Source organism: Phodopus roborovskii, unplaced genomic scaffold (genome assembly GCF_943737965.1).
Source record: "Phodopus roborovskii unplaced genomic scaffold, PHOROB, whole genome shotgun sequence".
Classification (NCBI taxonomy): Eukaryota; Metazoa; Chordata; class Mammalia; order Rodentia; family Cricetidae; genus Phodopus; species Phodopus roborovskii.
The window spans coordinates 1,049,780-1,068,459 of record NW_026126597.1 but is presented as its reverse complement, the minus strand read 5'-3'; the positions used below and the strand labels follow the sequence as shown (position 1 = coordinate 1,068,459).

Below are 18,680 nucleotides of genomic sequence, written 5' to 3'. Positions count from 1 at the left end.
CCCTTCCTTCCTGTGCCACCCCATCAGGTGCCACCACCAGTCCTCACCAGACAAATTCTTTGCACACAGAGCAGAAGGTGGGCTGCCCAAAGAAGGTGGCGATGAACTCGTGGTTCTTGATGTAGTGGATTTTGGCCTGTTTAATGGCTCCACGGCGGTTCATGGTTGGGAACTTAGCCTCCTCCTCGCTACGCATAGACTGTTTGCAATCTATGAGCCATAGGGTGAAGTCAGCCTCAGGGTCTATGAAGGGGTGCTCCTCCTGCAAACCTCCCAAGATGGTCCCCAGATGTCCCCATGGGAGTTGTTTCCTTAGACACCAGTACAAGCTCTGTCCCAGACCTGGCGAATGAGCTTGCCCTTGCCCAGGTGGGAATCTTACCCCCATCCTCCAAGAAATACTGCACAGACATCAGCACCTTGGCCTGAGGCTGCAGGTCCAGCTATAGGGGTGGGAGGGGGATGTTAAATTAATGAGGGCGGGCCTGGCCCAGGTGAGACTCAGAACCCGCCCCATGGGTCTCCCCCAAGGCCAAGGGGAGGCCCTATAGTCTGGCCAGACACCTGCCTGCCCAGGATAGGCAGGGCCCCGCCCAAGCCCCGCCCACTCTGCACCCAGGGTATTATTACATTTGGGGAAGTGAAAGGATTCAGCCCACACCCTGCTAGGCCATGTGGCCTAGGAGCAGTGTGGAGGGAAACTCCCCACCCCAACCCCCATGCACATGCAGACACCACACCACCATGACTGATACACACATGGTACACTCTGGGAGGGAAGGGCCCAAGCCTCTATTCCAATGGCATTTCCTGAGGGAGAACACCTGGCTGGGGGCTTCTCTGACCCTGCCACACTGGCTAAGAGTCTAAGCAGCCCTGTGCCAATTTCTCCTCTATCTGGGCATCTTCATTCCTCACTGAAGGCTGCCCAGTGCTTCCAATGGTACTGAGCCTTTTTAGGGAGACATTTTGGCTGCAGAAGCCTACAGGATTGTATTGGCACTGGCATTCTATTGCCACCAAGAATACCATCACAGATGCACATGACCACAGGCATGCGACAGCAGGTGAGTGGGCAGACTGCCAGTTTTATTCTCTAACTCTTTGCTGCTAAATATCATGAAGGTGGTCCCATGCCCTCATGCCTGGCTAGACCTGTAATGTCTTTAAAGCCCCAATAAGAAGAGGCGCCTGTGAGAAGGGAGTGTTGAAGTGGGAGCACAGCACTTTACAGTGCACAGCCGCCTCTCCAAACAATCAAGACAATCTCCTTCAACACCTACAAGGTGTCAGATTCTGCCCTGGCTCCGTACTTTTCGGTGCTGGAGACTGAATCTGTGGTCTTGTGCATGCCAGGTAAACACTCTACCACTGAGTTACATCCCCAACGCTAATTTTACACTTGTAAATTTTGAGACAGGATCTCATTAAGTTACCCAGTAGATCTTGAATTTGTAACCATCCTGCCTCAGCTTCCCAAGTACACAGGACTATAAACCCGGGACACCACAACAAAGCACTGGATACTGTGCTCATTCTGACAAGGGACACTGGAGTGGGATGCTTTTATTCCTTTGAATGGAAGTACAGAGGCTCTGAGAGGCTGAGGACCTGGTAAATCAGGGCCAGGATTCAAACCCAGGCCACTGGCTACAGAGTCATACTAATACTTGGTCCTGAAGCCGTGCTCACTCACCAAATCCCACCACACAAGCACACATGCACATGCAAGCCCACAGCTCAAAAGCTTCTCACCCAGAACTCCGCCTTGCCATTGTTCTTCTTGCAGCGTTCAGCCAGTACCGACACACCCACGGTCACCTCAGACAGTGGGTCTTCAGCAGCCCGCATCAGCACAATCTGGATGACACGGCCTTCGTAAATGTGGGCATCAAATGTTGACTTCCACTCAGGATACATGGTGGGTTTCTTCTGAACCAGCGTCTTCCCGCGCTCTGCAATGGGGACAGGTAGACAAAGTCAGGCTAGGACTCCCAAGTCTGTCCTTCCTTCCTTCCTTCCTTCCTTCCTTCCTTCCTTCCTTCCTTCCTTCCTTTTCCCTCACTGCCATGCAACCTACTCTCTCTTGAGTCCTGAGGCTTGGCTATGGCTCTCCAGCATCCCACTAGGCCCCTAGCAGCCTCCTGAGCCTTTAGGGTACTCTGGTACTTTGTTCATGCCATTCCCTTTCCTGTGACCATTTCGTTCCAGCTCCATTTTAACTTCCCTTTCTGTCTGTGTTGACCCAGTGAACATGTAAGAGCGGCCACATGACAACCAAGGCATGTGGCAAGGAACATGGCCTGGTCCTGTCTCAAGTCCCAGACAGAGACACAAACCACTGTAGTCCTCAGGTAACCACTAAGTCACAGTTGTGATGGGACTGAGGACAAAGACAGTGGTTGTAAACCTTCCTGCCATCAAATGGCCTGACCCTGACACTCAGAGACTGCCTGGAAGGAGGGTCAGTTCGGCTAGAGCCTAACGGGTGTAGCCAGCAGGGAGCTTCAGGTGAGTCTAGAGCAAAGGGTATGTTCTCCAGTATGCCACCCTGACCCTAGGCTCCCTCAGCACAAGACTCATCTCCTGTGACCTGTCCAGCTCCCCCTACTGGGGGAGAGGGCAAGGCCAAGTCAGGATTACAATAGCTTGGGTGTCCACCTCAGGGTCTGGCCCAGGCAGATGTGGAAATCATGGGGTGAAACCCAAGATGTGGGAGGCTCAATTCAATCAGTGTCCAGCCCTAGAGAGAATTAGGTGACCTATGTCTTCCTGCATTCTCAGCTGGGTAGCTGGGGAAGACAAGAAGAATCTAGAGAAGTTCCCATGCCTTCAGGGACTATCTTCCAACCCTACCGGTGCTCAGTGCTTCCTTCATCTTCACAGCACAGAAAGGCTGGCTTGCCTCATCCTCTGTCTGCAGGGAGCCCAGCTCATAGGAATTGAAGGAGATTCGCAGGAATGGCGCCATGGTGAAGCCTGCAGGGAGATTGTGCACATGAAGGGATGAAGTCAAGGTAGTGGTGGCCGCTGACAGGGACGCTCAGGCACCCACTCTCCACAGAGCTCACACCACTGGAACTGTTCCTATTCAGTGCCAGCAATTGCCCTCTCCCCTCCTGGACCCCTCTTAATTCTCTGTTGATTTTGCTTGTAACCACCCAAGAGAGAAGCATGGCCAAACGGAGTCCTGTTTCTTTAGCCCCACTCTTCGGATGGGCAAACTGAGACTCAGGCTGAGCCAGACTGGAAAGTTCTATTAACTCAACCCTGACTTGGTCAGTATCCCCAACCCTCTGAACACAAGCCCCTCAGGGTCACATGTCTCCTACCTATTTAGATTTCCTGTCCTTTCAAAGTCAGAATGGGAGGCAGTAACCAAGATCTTTCCTGGCACATAAGGAGGTACGGAAGGGGCACAGGCGGGGTGTGAAAAGCGTGCAGTCTCAACATTTTTCTCCATGTAAAGCTGTATTTTCTTTTCTTTTTTCTTTCTTTCTTTTTCTCTGTAGCTTTGGAGCCTATTCTGGAACTCACTCTGTAGATCAGGCTGTCCTCCAACTCACAGAGATCCTCCTATCTCTGCCTCCTGAGTGTTCAGCCAGGTGGTGAAGATGGTGTGCACCTTTAATCCTAGCACTCAGGAGGCAGAGCCAGGCAGATTTCTGAGAATTTGAAGCCACCCTGGTCTACAGAGCTAGTTCCAGGACAGCCAGGCCTCACAAAGAAACCCTGTCTCAAAACGAAAATGACAAACCATGTATTTTAAGGTATTAATTTTAATACAAAGCTGGACTCAATACTCCCTTAAACACACACACACACACACACACTCCCCCAAAACAAAAATACCACCAAAACCCAGTTGCCCAGCACAAAGCAGTTCCTCAGCAGATAACCAGAACAGCAGCCAGCTCTGCCCAGAGCTCTGTCCAGATGAGGTCAACAGGAAACACTGACCTCAGCCTGCAGCCCAGCCCAGGGTGCCCAGCCAGCTCAGGGCCCACGCCAGAGCAGACTAGACAGACTAGAGAGGCCGATCCCACCAAATCCTGCCCAGGTCTGGCTTCTACTCAGTAAAAGTGAGAGCAGGTGTGCAATTTCAGCCTGGAGCCCACATCCCTGAGTCTCTGGCCTGAAACCAGCAGGTGGGCAAACGTTAAGTGCTAGATCAGTGCCCATGACAATTTGGAGGTCTGCAAAAATAAGACTGTCTCCAGGACAGGCGCCAAAGCTACAGAGAAACTCTGTCTCCAAAAACCAAACAAACAAACAAAAAGGAATGTCCTAGTGTGCTCTCCCTTGCTGTGCTAAACACCATGACGGAAGCAGTTTGGGGCGAAAAGGGTTTGTTTCATCTCACAGCTTATAGCCCATCATAACATGCAGGGACCTGATCAGAAACCCAGCTGTTTACAGACTTGTTTTCCAGGATGTCTACTACCTTTCTTATATCTCCTAGGACCACCTGCCCAGGAGTGGTACTGTCCACAGTGAGCTGAGCCCCCCCCCCCACACACACATACACCAAGAAAATGCCCTACAGGCTTGCCTATAGGCCAATCTGATGGAGGCATTTTCTCAATCAAGATTTCCGTTCTCAGATGTGGTAAGCTCACAAAAAACCAACCAGCACAAGGACTTACATAGTCATGGAAGTGAGTGTGCCTGTGAGGCCATGTGAGAACATGATGTGATGGGAGGTCAGTAAATGGAGGCATGAAAAGCAAGGTACAGAGGACTGGCGTTGGTCACATGTAGGATGTCCTTGGGGTGTCCCAAATCCCCAAGGGAAAAAAGACATCTTGGACATCCTCTGACCTCAGAGTTCAAGGCATCAAGTGCCCCAATGAGTGCTTTCAGGGCCTAAAGTAATAAGCAGGGCCCCTCCTAGCACACACTTGCTATGAGCCACATACCAAAGGCCAGATTACAGTAGGCACAGCTCAGCCTCTGTCTCAATAAGGCAGGGTAGTAAACAGCTAGGTTAGTACCTCAAGGTAAAGTTGAACAAGCAGAGAAAAAAAAGTATGAGAAGGGGCCTAGGATCCTTAGGGACAAGAGATTAGAGCCATCCCAGTGGCAAAAATGGTAAGGCTGGCTAGACACACACAGGTCCTTGACAACAATGATGTCTTGGCTGTATGGCTTTGCAAGCCTCTTATTTAGGCTCTGAGTCTTTACAACCTCATTGTCCAGATGAGGGCTTGTCCCTGGTCGATAGGCTGTCCTGCCTGGCAGGCCTATGACATATCCTCTTGTTAATGTCACCCCCATGCCCTACAGAACACCCTCTCAAGTCTTCTCATATCCCCACTATGTCTCTTCTACCTGCTCACAAGTCAGTGAGAGCTGGGAAACTGTCCCCAGTTCTGAGATAGGAAAATCATGTCTGCAGGACACGTGGTAACTCATCCTGTTCTATTAGGCACTCCACATACTTGCTGGCCAGCCTCTCCCCACAGCTCCCCCTGGTGTCTAGCTCTGCCTGCAGGCCCATTGCTTTCCTTGCTCCTAGTTTGCCCTGGGTTTGCAGAGCTGTATGAGCAAGGAATCAGAGCAGCCACAGGAGGGTGGCGATGCAAGGCTCAGGACCTGACCCACGGCTGCCTTTGAAGCCTATACTCAGGCTTCCACTCATAGAAGCTTACTGTTACAAGCCACTGGAGGGAAACCACAACCACAGCAGGTCTGAGCCCCAGCCCTAAACCTACATCCAGGCCACAGTGCTACCAGCACTGGGGAGCCGTGGTCTTTGTGGGCGGTCATGGGACTACCCAAGAACCATTCAGGAATCAAATCACCTTGACCCATCCTGGACAAAAAATGAAGGCAAAGATCCCTGCTGGTGCTAATATCCATTTGCTTCTCATGTGAAGTACTCAGACCCTAGAAGGGAAACAGAGACACACACTAGCTAGCATCTGCTTCCATCTCAGTGTGGTCCTGAGAGATTCTGGTCAATGGCAACCATCTGCACAATGAAGTCAGTCTGCTCCTCAGCCTTGCTGTGTCTGAGCAGCAGTGGGGAGGCTGGGGGTGAGACAGGAGCACAAAGGTTAGGTGTGCCCACTATTTATAAACCCCATGCAAATAGGCCCAGGTCCACAGGCCCCAAAGGAAGGACATTGCCTCAGCCCCAGGCTTTGCAGGCCCAGGGGACAGCAGGGGCTCTCCTCATAGCACTCCAAGGGGGAGCAGCAGGCTTTCTCTCTTGTTGGGGGCTCTGAGCCTCTATGTTCCTGCTCCTCCAGTCTGTCTGTGAGGAAGACAGCAAGGGAAAGAGTCAAATAGCCAAGCTGTCAATCTCAGCTCACCCTCTTCTGATAAAGACTGTCCTGTCCAAGATGACAACATACTGCATTAGCCTTGTAATTATATTTGCTCACTTTATCCCCACGTAGCTCCAGTATTTTCTGGGTAAAGAAATCAAGGCTCAAAGAGGGTAAGTGACTTACTCAAGGTCACACTGCTAGTAAGTGGTAAGTAAATGGTGGGAAGACTTGAATGTAGGCCTGTTGGATGCTGCAGCTCATGTCCTTTCTAATAGACTATGTCAAGGAGAGATGAGAGGAAAGAAAACAGAAATGGAGACATAAATATAGCAGGAGTAGCACAGACACTTACAAAAACAGGAAAGTGAAAGTATGCAGAACTCTGCTTGGCCAGTCTGTCCACCTATACTAATCCTGAATCCTGGACTGGTCCTAGGCCTGCCCTCAAGGCCACTCTTCTCCTCTTACACAAGTGTGGTTCAGACCCCTGGACTATTGTCTTTCCTCCATTTCTGAAAACATAGGAAACTGGGTCCCTATCATTGCTACAATTCTACCAGAAGCCTTGAGGTAAAGAAGGCAGTGGCTAAGCCACAGAGGGCAGGTTACCTTTTTCAGAGCAAATAGAAACCTGTCCAACCAGCCCAAGGCATTGAGATAGACTGCCCTCAAGGTGACCAGGGAGGCACTGTTGGCATTCCTACTGGGTGGCTCCAAGTGTGGTGAAAAAGTGAGCAGAGACAGACATGTTCACCTCCTTTGGTACAGAGGGAAAACTAAGGCCAAGGTTCTGCATGGGAACTCTCAACTCTGTCTCCCTCTGCTCTGGTCTGGTTGTCTCACAGGCCGTAGGGTTCTGTCCATTAGATTATCAGGGAAAGCTGGGGCTGGGGCTGGAGAAGAGGGGCCTTGATCAGACTGCTATGGCAAAGTGTGAGCAGGCTCAAGAAAACATCAGCTGAAGGTCCTGGTGGGTCATCTGACTTAAACAGAAACCTGGGAGCAAACCGTGAAGGGCACTGGTCCTACTTCATGCAGCCCTCTACCATCTACACCTGCTAACCTCAGACTGGCACTTGCTGGCTGCCCACAGAAGGTGCCATGTGCTGCCAAGACTAGATGCAGATGGCAACAAAGTGATGCCCTCCTGGGGCTGCCACCCTACTTGGTGTATAGGTCTGGGAGGGATGAATGAAGGAGAGGAGAACAGACATAGGTCTGGTCATGAACAGGATGGATTGAGAGGTGATATGACTAGCAAGGCAGAGGAAGCTAACCCTGCAGTCGTAAAGAACAGGGCATGTATGTCTGTGAAACATCTGGGAGCTAACCTCTACGGTGGAATTTCCAGACAGAACCAAATCAAGGAGGCCATGGGCTTTCACAACCCAGGAAATAGGCCCAGCAGGGAGATCAGGAAGAGTACAGAGCAGAGAAAAGGCCTCTACCACAGCCCACAGGCTCAGGTCACAGCCAGGTCCCAGAACAGGGTGCCTTCCATGGGACAGATCTCATGTCCTTGCCAGGGCTCCTCTTTCCATCACCCCCTCACTCTATGGAACCAGTTACTGCCCAGACTCTTCAATACCCTGCTCTTCCTCCCTGCTTTCCCTACCACAGCAGTCTCTGTCAGCTGTGGCACAGCTGGCACCTTTTCAGCTAGCACTGGTCTTAGGAGGAGCCGGATATCTCATCCTGTTCTCCACCTCTAATCCCTCTGGCTGCTCGGCACCTCACCTGCCAGGCCTCTATGAACCTGTGCATGAACCATTAGCTAGGCTGGCCTTCTTCTCATGTATCCATCCACACAGTTTCAAAAACCAGCCCTGGTGATCTCTCCCCACTCCCGAGGAAGGCTTCCCGACTGGTAACCTGTGCCACTGTCTCAGGTGTTCAAGACTTGGGTTTCTTGTAGGTGGGGTGGTGTCCCTGCCTCCCATTCAGACATCTCAGTCCTGGGTACATGACAGCCACTTGATAATCCCACTGCCTTTGAGCTGCCCAAGCCAGAAGCCAGCTCCTCTGAGGACCAGAAATTCTCTGTGAGGAGCCAGGTGGAGGAGGAACACCCAGGGACTCACCAGAAACAACCACACACATGTACACACATGGGCACACCAACTAACCTAAATATGGTTAGGTATGAGGAATCTCCTTTGAAGGTAGACACACAGAAGTGACATAGTGGCACCCAATGTGGAAAACCTCTCACTTACCCACAGCTGTCACATCAACAGAGGCACGCTCACACGTGCATGCGCGTGCACACACACACACACACACACACACACACACACACACACACACACACGCGTGCGCGCACACGCGCGCGCTATCAATCTTAATATACAGATGGGCAACAGATATACTCTAGGCAAAGAGATGAACTCAGATGCCTGAAAGGACCTCGCATACCTGATTAGGTTCTGGCACCAAATATAGCTTTTCCTGTCACAGTATCCTTGGGCACAATGACCGGGGAGAGCAGGGAATGAAGACAGCGGGGAACTGGGCCAGGCTGGGCTTGCCTCTTCAGGAGGTCCAAAGAGGGTTCCAAAACATGGAAGAGAAGGGCCAGGCACATCCCAAGGCAGGCCTTAGCCTTCCTACTTGCCTGCAGAGCCCCGAGGGGAAGTGAACCAATGCTGAACTGTGGAGTTCATAGGTGACAGTCACAGGACTGGTGAGTGAGGGGAGGACCTTAAGTGCCACGGTAGGGGCAGCCCACACATGCCCTCCATGAGCCCCAGGCTCACACTGCAGGACATGACCAAGAGGTTGAGCAATTAAACCAAAGCCACAAAACCAATGGGGCGAGGAGGGGGAAGGGGAAACAGTTTCTAGCTCAAACTTTTAGACCTGCCCACCAGACTTGTAAGGAGTGAGAAACTGTGGTAATGGGTGGGGACTGCTCTGCTTGCCCCTAGTTGGTGTTCCCAAATCCACATCTTATGCCTTCTCCCCTTCCCCTCTCTCAAAGAAGGTTCCCCAGAATGTTCAGATTTATAACAGTAACTGTTTTGTGTCTGGGAGAAGGCAAAATGGTCACTTTAGTCTTTTGCTGTCTGTAACTTCCAAGATGGGCAGAGTGCAGACGACAGGGCCTCAGGAATTTGAAGAAAGCTGGAAGAGCTAGGAGCACCTACATGTGTGCCATCCCCCTCACAAGTAATAAATAGAGACACCGGTGAGCTCAGGACTAAATGGGTTGGATGATGGCCAAGCCTCTCCAGTATATCCATTTGCAATATGGAAATGATCATACCCATAAACCATGCTGAACACAGAACCTGGAATGAGGCAGAGATACACACACAAACTTATCAACATGCTACCCTTCTGCCTGACCCTCGCTTTCCTACTTGCCCCATTACCCATTCCTAGTTGTCCTTGGTCCTCTGAGGGTTAATCCAGCTGTGGGATGCCCTAGGATGCCTGCTACCACAGGATCCCATTAGGCTAGTGTTGTTGAGTTCATGGTTATCAGGGCCCAACAGTCTCCATGTCTTGATAGCCTAGACCTCTAAGCTTTCTCTGGCTCTGCCACTGGTGGACCCCAGAAATCCTCTTACCATGTCCCCAACAGCCTCACAGTCTATACCACATAGACATCTGATCCAATTCTGGCCTAGTGACTGGCCTGTTTACTCAACATTGCTATAGATGTGATCCAAACCTTCTGCTGTTGTGAAAACAGCAGCTCAGCGACCACAGGCCTGCCCTCCTGGCCCCCAGGCAGGGACTTCTGAGGGACAGCTGTTCTACCTCGTAATCTGAGGTCTTTCAAGCTGTCTCACCAAAGGGAGGCTCTTTCCTCACCAACCCGGCTTTAGATTCTCAGGTCTTGTTTTGGACCTGGAACCCTGTACAGTAGGCATATGTGCCCACCTGCCTCTCCAACCTCACCACATGAATGAGTCAAAAAAAAAAAAAAAAAAAAAAAAAAAAAGGTCAAATTGGCCCACAGCAGCCTACTGATGTCCTACTTCCATGTGTCTTCATCTGCCAGGAGGTGCTTATGTTCACAGCCATCAGGCAGAAACTTGGGTCCTGTTTTCTGCTTGCCTGCCTGCCTGCCTTCCTCCATGCAGCCCACTCCTAAGCCTGCCTTTGTAGCGAGCCTCCAAGCCTCTATCTCCACCTCCTACTGGTTCCCGCTGTAGAGCTCAGATCGAACATTTGCCTGCCTACCACTCACCTTTCTCTACTCTGGCCCCACAATCCCTATGCCCCAGCTCCAAACAGGGCTCTCAAGAATTTTAAGATAGTAAAGCAAACCCTGTCATCCCTGACCCAGCTCCTAGTGTTTTTCGCCAAGTCCATCAACCTGTAGCCTAGATCCCTGATCTAACCAGCTACCTTCTCCTCACCCATGTGCCCTGACTACAGGGACCCCTTTCACTTCCCCAACAACCAAGTTCCTTCTATGAGGAACTTTTGTGTGTAATGTTCTGTCTTCCTGTACCCTAGTTCCCACAGTGGCTTCTTCCCATCATTCACGTCTCACATGGACACCCTTGCTCTGCCCATTTCACAGATGAGGCAACAGAGGCTGAGGGCCGTCTAGTCTCTAGCTTGGGTACAGAGGCAGGAACAACTACATCCAAGAACGTCTGATATTGCAGAGGTTTTGCCCCTTCCCTTCAGAATATCTTCCCTTACATTCAGCCTGGGTTTCCATTGATCTCCAGCCCTCCAACCTCCTGGGCCTGGGTGCTACATCACCATCCTTACCATTCTTCATCACCAGAAACTACCAGCCTCTTGGTCCCAAACAGCAATGGGCAAAGATAAGCTGACCTCTACATTCCTGGGACATGAAGGTTCCTCCCACCAACTACCACACATAAGTGACACAACATGGATGAATATATATGCTCCACTTTCCAACCTAACCAGTCCCAGATGCCTGACCCTTCTCTGACCCAAAGGCTGATTCTGGGGGTCCGCTAAAAGGACAGACCACCCACCCACTCATTCCAAATCTGAAGTCCTGCAGGGGCCAAAGCAGACAGGAATCCTAAGCAGCTATCTATGGGTTGCCTTTCCCTTCTCTTCACTGTTGTGAGATCTACTTTCCTCATTTTGAAAGCGAGTGAGGGGGACACAAATGGGAACAGGCTATGCTGCTGACTATGCATAGTTATTCTACCCTGGGGCCCCTTCTGAAGAGGACATGGGTCTCATTGAATCAGTAGAGCCCTCCCCAATGCCCCATATCAGGGTGGCACCAGAAGTGACAGAGAGGAAGGAGTCAGAGGCCTGATTTCTCAGTCCCGGCCCATCACACGACATGGCTTGTTAGATGTGAACAGTTACTCTGCCCCAGGCACTAAGGGCTTTACATGCATGCCTTCAGTCCCTGCTATTGTGTGTTTACTTTGAAGTTGATTTTTTGGAAACAGGGTTTCTCTGTGTAACAGCCCTGGCTGTCCTGGAACTCACTCTGTAAACCATGCTGTTCTCAAACTCACAGAAATCCATCTGCCTCTACCTCTGCCTCCCAAGTGCTGGGATCAAAGATGTGCACCACCACCATTCAGCTAGTTCCTGCTATTTTGCATACATCATCTGCTATTTCCCAAATAACTCATAAAAGTGAATATAAACATGATTTTATCAGAGAAAAACAAAAAAAAAAAAAAAAAAAAAAAAAAACCAAACAAGGTACTGAGTGTGAAAACCTCTGGCACACATTTATCCACACAGCTGCTTGCTGCTACCTAATTTTGGGACATAGAGGTGGCACTGCCACCCCCAAGGGGCTGTGCCTCCTGGTGCTAAATCCCCTGTGCTTTGGCTTACAGGTTTGGAACAAGGGAGGACCTGGGGTTATGGGCTGCTGGTAACTTAGTGGCCTCAGGCCCCTGTCTTCCATCAGAGTTTCAGACAAGCCTGGTCAATTGGCCTAAGCCAAAGACCAGAAGCTACTCCCCTCACAGGCAGAGTTGAGGTGAGGCAAGCCTTAGGCAGAGCTGGTCAGTCCTACTCTGAAACCACTTCCTGGGCAGCCCAGAGGAAGTGAGTCTCCAGAAACATCTTGGACCAGCTGGGTCTCTTCCCTGGGCCTAAGCCTTGGAGAATGGACCCCAGGAGAGAAAAGCCCTGCTGGACAGACAGGCCCCCGAGTTCAGCAACTCCGCTCTCTCCAGGTACAGTGTGAGGACAGGGCAGCTGTAGGTCCCCCGTTGGCCTATGGTCACCTTGGCCCCATGACCAAATAGCCCACTCACTTCCTCTTCTGAGACACTAGCCACAGCTTGCAGCAGCTGACTGGACCCTTCTCCACACTTGTGCCCTATCTCTAACGACAAATCCTGGTCAGCCTGGGAGCCTAGGTCATGTGGGTAGATTCCCCCCTCAGTGTGGTCTAACTTCCTCCAGCCCTGGTGATCCTTTTTCGTTGTTGTTGTTGTTATTGTTTTGTTTGTTTTTGAGACAGGGTTTCTCTGTAGATTTAACTATTTGGCTGTCCTGGAACTCACTATGTAGATCAGGCTGACCTAGAACTGACAGAGATCCACCAGCTGCTGTTCCTGAGTGCTGGGATTAAAAGTGTGTGCTACCACCCTCCAGCTAGCCCTGGTGACCTTAGCTATACCTGGAACTTCACTGACAGGTGACAGACTCTGGCTGGTGGAGTGGGTAATAATCCTGACCTGGGCTCCCCACCTGACCTAGCATGAACATTGTGTGATGGGTGTGGATAGTCAGAAGGCAGTAATCCTCTGCATGAGGGTCTGAGTGTATCCCCTGAGGAGATGCATGTGAACAACTGTGCTAATGTGTAGGCAGCATGTGCCTGGGGCGAGTATGCCCAGTGCAGCTTGGCCTGCTGTGTGAGCACGTGCGTGTCTCTGCCAGCCAGACAGGTGATGTTTGAGAGTTTGCAGTAGGCAGGCTCCTAGGCTAATAAGCCTGATGCTAAGTGACTGGGAGGAGCTGGCTTCCCTGACTTCAGGTAGCTGAGAGCCCCAAGCAGATCAACTCTTCCTCACCAGGTTTGGGATAGGATGAATAGATAGAAGACCCAGTGAAGATTCTGCCCTTGCATCTACACTGTAGTGAGAGGCTCAACCTGCCCCCTGTCCACACTAAGGAGGCCTCAATACCCCAGCAACCCCTGCACCCACAGTGGCTAACAGCCAGAGGGGGGAATGGGGGCTGACCAAGGGAGACCCTTGAAGGAGACCACCCTTACCAGCCTGTGCTGTCACACACACTCATACTCCCCACACATGTACATATGCATGTGTGTGTGTGCATGAAGACCTTTGCTCACGGGGGCTCCTCTACTCACACATAGAACTACTTCCTTCCTACCCCTTCTTTCTGTGTCTTCTTTCTTTTCCTGTTTGTTTTGGGTGCTGGGGTCTCCACAGAGCTTCACACATACTAAGTTCACTACCACTGAGGTGGAGCACCAGATTCACAGGACTTTACTGCCACAAGGGCTCCAGGAAGCCAGGCTGGCCCCATAGGGACACTGATAACTTCAGAGATTGGCAGCGTTCACTGGCATCCCTGGAAGACAATGCCCAGCAACACCCAGCACTGAATCAGGAGGCTGAGGAGAAATCACTCAGTCCTTCTGGAAGACTTCCATTCCATTCCCAGGTCAGCGCTGAACCCACCATGGGGCACAGGTGAGCCTGTTTCCTTGTAACATGAGGACAGTTTGAGGAACCATGAAAACATTGACACATCTACCCCAACCCTTGACTTACATGCTACTTTCCCTCAAATTGACCAAAAACATTGTCACAACTCCTTCCCCCACATTACGGGGGGTGGGGAGGGTGTCCAGTCCTCTGACCTACAAGGCCAAAGCAACAGCAGGTATCAGATAGGAAGCCCCTTATAAACAAAGGGACAGACACCTCCACTGGACACCACCTACATCACAGTACCTTGGGACCCAGCCAGTCCCATGGAAGAATACAAGTGTCGAAGCAGAATGGTGCATTGGCACATTACCCATCTGCCTGAGACGACCCATTCTACCTGGGCCTCCCAGCCACTCACTAACCACCAGAAGTGAAGAGGCCCAACGCCCTTGCCTGGGCCAATTCCCAGCAGACCTGTAGGAACAGGAGGAAACAGCTGAGCTGGGAAGTACAGCCAAACAGGCTCCTGCACCAGCCAGCCTCGGCACAGCCAGCCTCGGCTGGCTCAGCTTTGCTGGGCCAAGGAGTTCAGGCTTCCCTGGGCTTGACTTTCTTTTCTGGCAATGGCTATTAGGCTCAAATTCTCCTGGGAACCAGCTCTGTGTCCCTTCCAATGTTAGGGTCTAGAACACTGTCCTTGCCCTTAGAACATTTCTAGCATGGCAAAGAAGCCTCGTAACACGGTTGTGGGTAGGGGAGGACACCTGCTCTGACCTTCCTGTCAAGGAGGTGGACTAAAGGTTTTGGAGTTGTAGGATGCAACCCAGCACCAACTGTAGACAATACCTTTGAGCCTTTTTTTTTTTTTTTTTTTTTTTTTTTTTAAAATAAAGACAGGTTACCATTTGAAGCCCAGGCTGGCTTCAAATTCACTATGTAAAACTGAGTGAACCTTTCTACCCCCACCCCCCATGTTTTATTTTGAGACTAGGTCTCTCTGTGTATCCCTGATTGCAAGATCTGCCTGCCCGTGCCTCCTGGGTGCTGGGTTTAAGGCATGTCACTATGCCCAGCTGTAAGCCTATTTTTTAAGTGGGAGGAAATATTACTGCTCCAATGCCCAGGTGGCTGAGACTTCAAAACATGTCTTGCCAGTTTCTGTGCTAGATTCACAATGAAAGCAAGAGATGACCAGAGTATAATGAGACACAACCAGTAAGCCTAGTTGTTCAGGGGCTTGAGGCATAAAAAAGCAAAAGCCCAAGGCTAGTGTGAGCTATATGGAAAGTTCAAGGCCATCCTGGGCAACATAATGAAACTCTGTCTCAAAAATTAAAAAAAAAAAAAAAAAAAAAAAAAAAGAAAAGAAAAGGTGTTTAGAATGTAGTTCAGTAATGATTCCAAGTAAGACCCTGGATTCAATCCTCAGGATCACTAAAAATGTAAGTGAGGAGAACATAATAGATGGATAATCTTGGTCCTTGTTTTGTAGTTTCAGGTGATTCTCACATTACTAGCCCATCATTAGAGCTGAAACTAAGGCCCAGAGACATCCGGAACAGGAGGAATGGCAAAAGCAGCAAGGGGCCCTGGCTGAGGTATTTGGGCATTTCCACTGCAAGCTAAGTCTTCCCAAAAGGTCCCATCCCCTCACTGGGCAGTGGTGGTGCACACCTTTAATCCCAGCACTCAGGAGGAAGAGGCAGGCAGACTCTGTGAATTCGAGGCCAGCATGGTCTACAGACTGAGTTCCAGGACAGCAAGGGCTGCACAGAGAAATCCTGTCTAGAACCAGCAACAACAAAGTCCCACTGCACCGGCTAGAGACCCATCACTACTTCCTGGAGGCAGCAGCAGCTCAGACTTTATCTTTCCATCAGTACTCCACATTATTTCCAGTTTAAACTTAAACTCCAATTAGCTGTGCCAGATAAACGGTGTCAAAACCCTGCAATAATCACAGCTCTGAGTCAACCCCCACTCCCTCCATCACAGCTACAGAGACTGGGGTCCCCTTGGGGTGAGAGGGAGCTGAGCAGGGCTGGGTCCTGGCACTCTGTGAAGAATCCTCCTTCCTGCAAGCAAGGGAGACAGGAAGAGGCAAACAACACACCTTGTGGGAAATATTGTTGGGAACTATCTGGGTTTTCATTCATCCCAGATTCCAGAAGAATGGGACACAGCCAGGAACGGCCTTCATTCTCAGTGTGGGCCAAGACTGCTGAAGAAGCATTGATCCCTAAGTCCTTGCTGGCTCTGTTCCCCAAAGGAAACTCAAAGGCACACAGAGACTTGGCTTAGGACTCCTGCTCTCAAAGGGCATGGTGAGTATTTGAGCCCATGGCTTTACCTCCAGCTTTCTCTGTCTCCAGGAGCCAGGGCTGGGCTTGTGCATGTAGAGCACACACCTAGCACCTCCTGTTCTCCCAGAAGCTCATTCACAGCTAGGCACTTACCTTCTCTCCTGGTCCTACCACCAAATACCCTATTAACAGCCCCCCTGTTGCCATCACCCACACTCAGTCACTCTGTTACCCACAACAACCGCCACTCAATGCACACCTGCAGTTTCACACAGTCAGACTGTGAGTCTCCTACCAGTCACACTCTCCCACTACAGCCCATACTGCCCGTGTCACCTTCAGCACAGTCCTGTCATATACCAGAGCCTTTACAACATCATACAGACATACTGTCACTGAGGAAACACACACACACACACACACACACACACACACACACACACACACACACCATAGCCGCCCTCTGCTGGGCTGTCCACCACACCCCAGGCTAATCCATAGCAGGAACGAGGAAACCCAAGGACCAGTTCCCTCCCTCTCTACCAGGTCAGCCTGGTCACAGAAGCTCAGCAGCAGAGGGAGAAGAACCAATGTGATCACCACATGCACTCTCACACAGACACACTCACACTCGAGCCTTGTGGGTTGGCACACCAATACTGTGGGCTCTCACAATTCAAGGATCTAATGTATGCATGGCCAGATGGTCACTATTACACGGTGCACACAGGACTTTTGGGGCACACAGGGATACATATACATGAACAAGCAAAGACACATCACAAAATACAGAGGGGAGACCAGTGACAGTTCACCAAGACATGATGTATCAAGTTGCAAGGGCCACACATGAAGCCTCAGGACACTCAGACAGCCATATACATATAAGCAAGTCACACATGGAAAGGACACATTCACAGGGAAAGTCCCACAGTGACAAACAATATATAAGGAGACAAGATACACAACATACCCACAGTCCCAGACACAGATACTCCCAACAACAGAAGCCAAGCCCCTCTGAGGGCCTAGGGTAGGGACCAGAGGAAGAAGGAATCTCCCCGACTCATCCTAAAGGTTTAAGTGGGGTGCTTAGTAGGGCTCTCTTCCCTCCCCTCCCCTCTCCACTACACCGAGGGGTTGGGGAAGTGGAAAGAGTTGTGGCTGTGCTTTTGGCCTCCCTCTCCACTGCCAGCCAGCAGGGCAGGGCTGCCATCCCTGCTGCCCTCATCACCTTCCTGGGCCCCCAGAGGGAGTGGCGTCTCTTCAGTGGGACTAAGACTGACAGCGCCAGGCAGAGGCTACCGGGAGTGGGGGCTCAGAGGGGCGGAGAGGACAGGGGAAATGGTTGAGACTGAAGCCACGCCCAGCCCAGAGACAGAAGGAGAGCCAAGAAAGACACTGAGACTGAAAGAAGAGATAGGGCAAGGAGGAGGCGGCGCCGAGCCGTGCCGCGCCGGTCTGCCCGCCTGGGACCCAGGCGCAGGAGGCTAGGACGACGGGCGGCCCGGCCTCCGCCCCGTGGTGGAAAGAACCGGAGGCTGGACTGCCAGGGGCCTGCGAGCGTGGGCCGGGGGGTGCGGCTCCGGGAGGAATGGGTCGAGGGGGCGGCGGGCCTGGCGGGGGTGGGGACACGAAGCACTGGACGGCGAGGGGCAAGCAGAGTTGGCCTGGGAGAAGAGGACCAGGCAAGAGGAGAAGGAGACCGAGGAACGAGCAGAGGCTCCCAGGGAGATTCGGGAGGATCGCGCGGACCCCCGGCAGGGCTGAAGGCACCCGGGAGGGTAAAGATGCTGGGAGCAGTAGGGTCTGGGCTCCCGCCGTCGATGAGAGGATCAGACCAATCAGGAGACCGAAGCGCGGACGGGTCCCCGTGCTCGCTCGGTGGCACTTTGGCTGCTCATGGCTCAGTTTCTCAGTTTCAGAACCGGGGAAGGATGAGGGGGAAGGAAGAGGGGGAAGGAGGCCACCGGAGAGAGAGGAGGGGGAAAGGCCGTGCGCCCTCGCCTCAGCTCGGACCCCGCGTCCGGGCCCAGTTCTTACTCACCTCCCGACGGAGGGCCGGGCGCCAGGGGTCCCGGCGGGCCGGGGTCTGTCTCGCGGCGCGGGTCTCGCCGAAGCGCGTGGAAGGGGAGGTGAGCACAAGCTTGATGAGGATGAGGACGGGCCCGGCGGCCAATGGGGGCCGCCCGGGTCCCGGCACGGAGGGTGGATGTCCAGGGGCCCGCTCGCGGAATCCCGCGGCCGCCGCCTCCTGCTCTGGCGCCGCGGCACACGGAAGTGCGGGGGGGCGGGGCCCCGCGACCTCACCCAGGTGCCGGCCCCGGCCCCGCCCTCACTCAGGCCCCGCCCCACGGGAGCCCGCCCCTTCGAAGCTCCGCCCTCAGAAGCTGGGGGTCTAGCGCGTCTCAGCCTGGCTCCTGGCAGTTCTCGGTCTCCTGACGTCCCAGCCCTCTTTAGCTCTCGTCGTGCCGCGCCTGCCAGCGGCACGCAAG

At 52.2% G+C, this 18,680-nt stretch overlaps 1 protein-coding gene across 1 annotated transcript in view; it reads right to left on the bottom strand.

The window, feature by feature from the left end:
* Positions 1-18,469, bottom strand: part of Prkcd (protein kinase C delta) — a 29,252-nt gene extending 10,783 nt beyond the window's left edge. The window contains exons 1-5 of the mRNA XM_051204781.1: positions 18,233-18,469; positions 2,857-2,979; positions 1,756-1,955; positions 383-443; positions 48-210 (exon numbers count right to left, since the gene is read on the bottom strand). Of these exons, the coding sequence (XP_051060738.1) occupies positions 48-210; positions 383-443; positions 1,756-1,955; positions 2,857-2,971 (539 nt within the window). The 5' untranslated portion in view covers positions 2,972-2,979; positions 18,233-18,469. The remainder of the gene's footprint in view (positions 1-47; positions 211-382; positions 444-1,755; positions 1,956-2,856; positions 2,980-18,232) is intronic.
* Between the last annotated feature and the right edge of the window lie 211 nt (positions 18,470-18,680).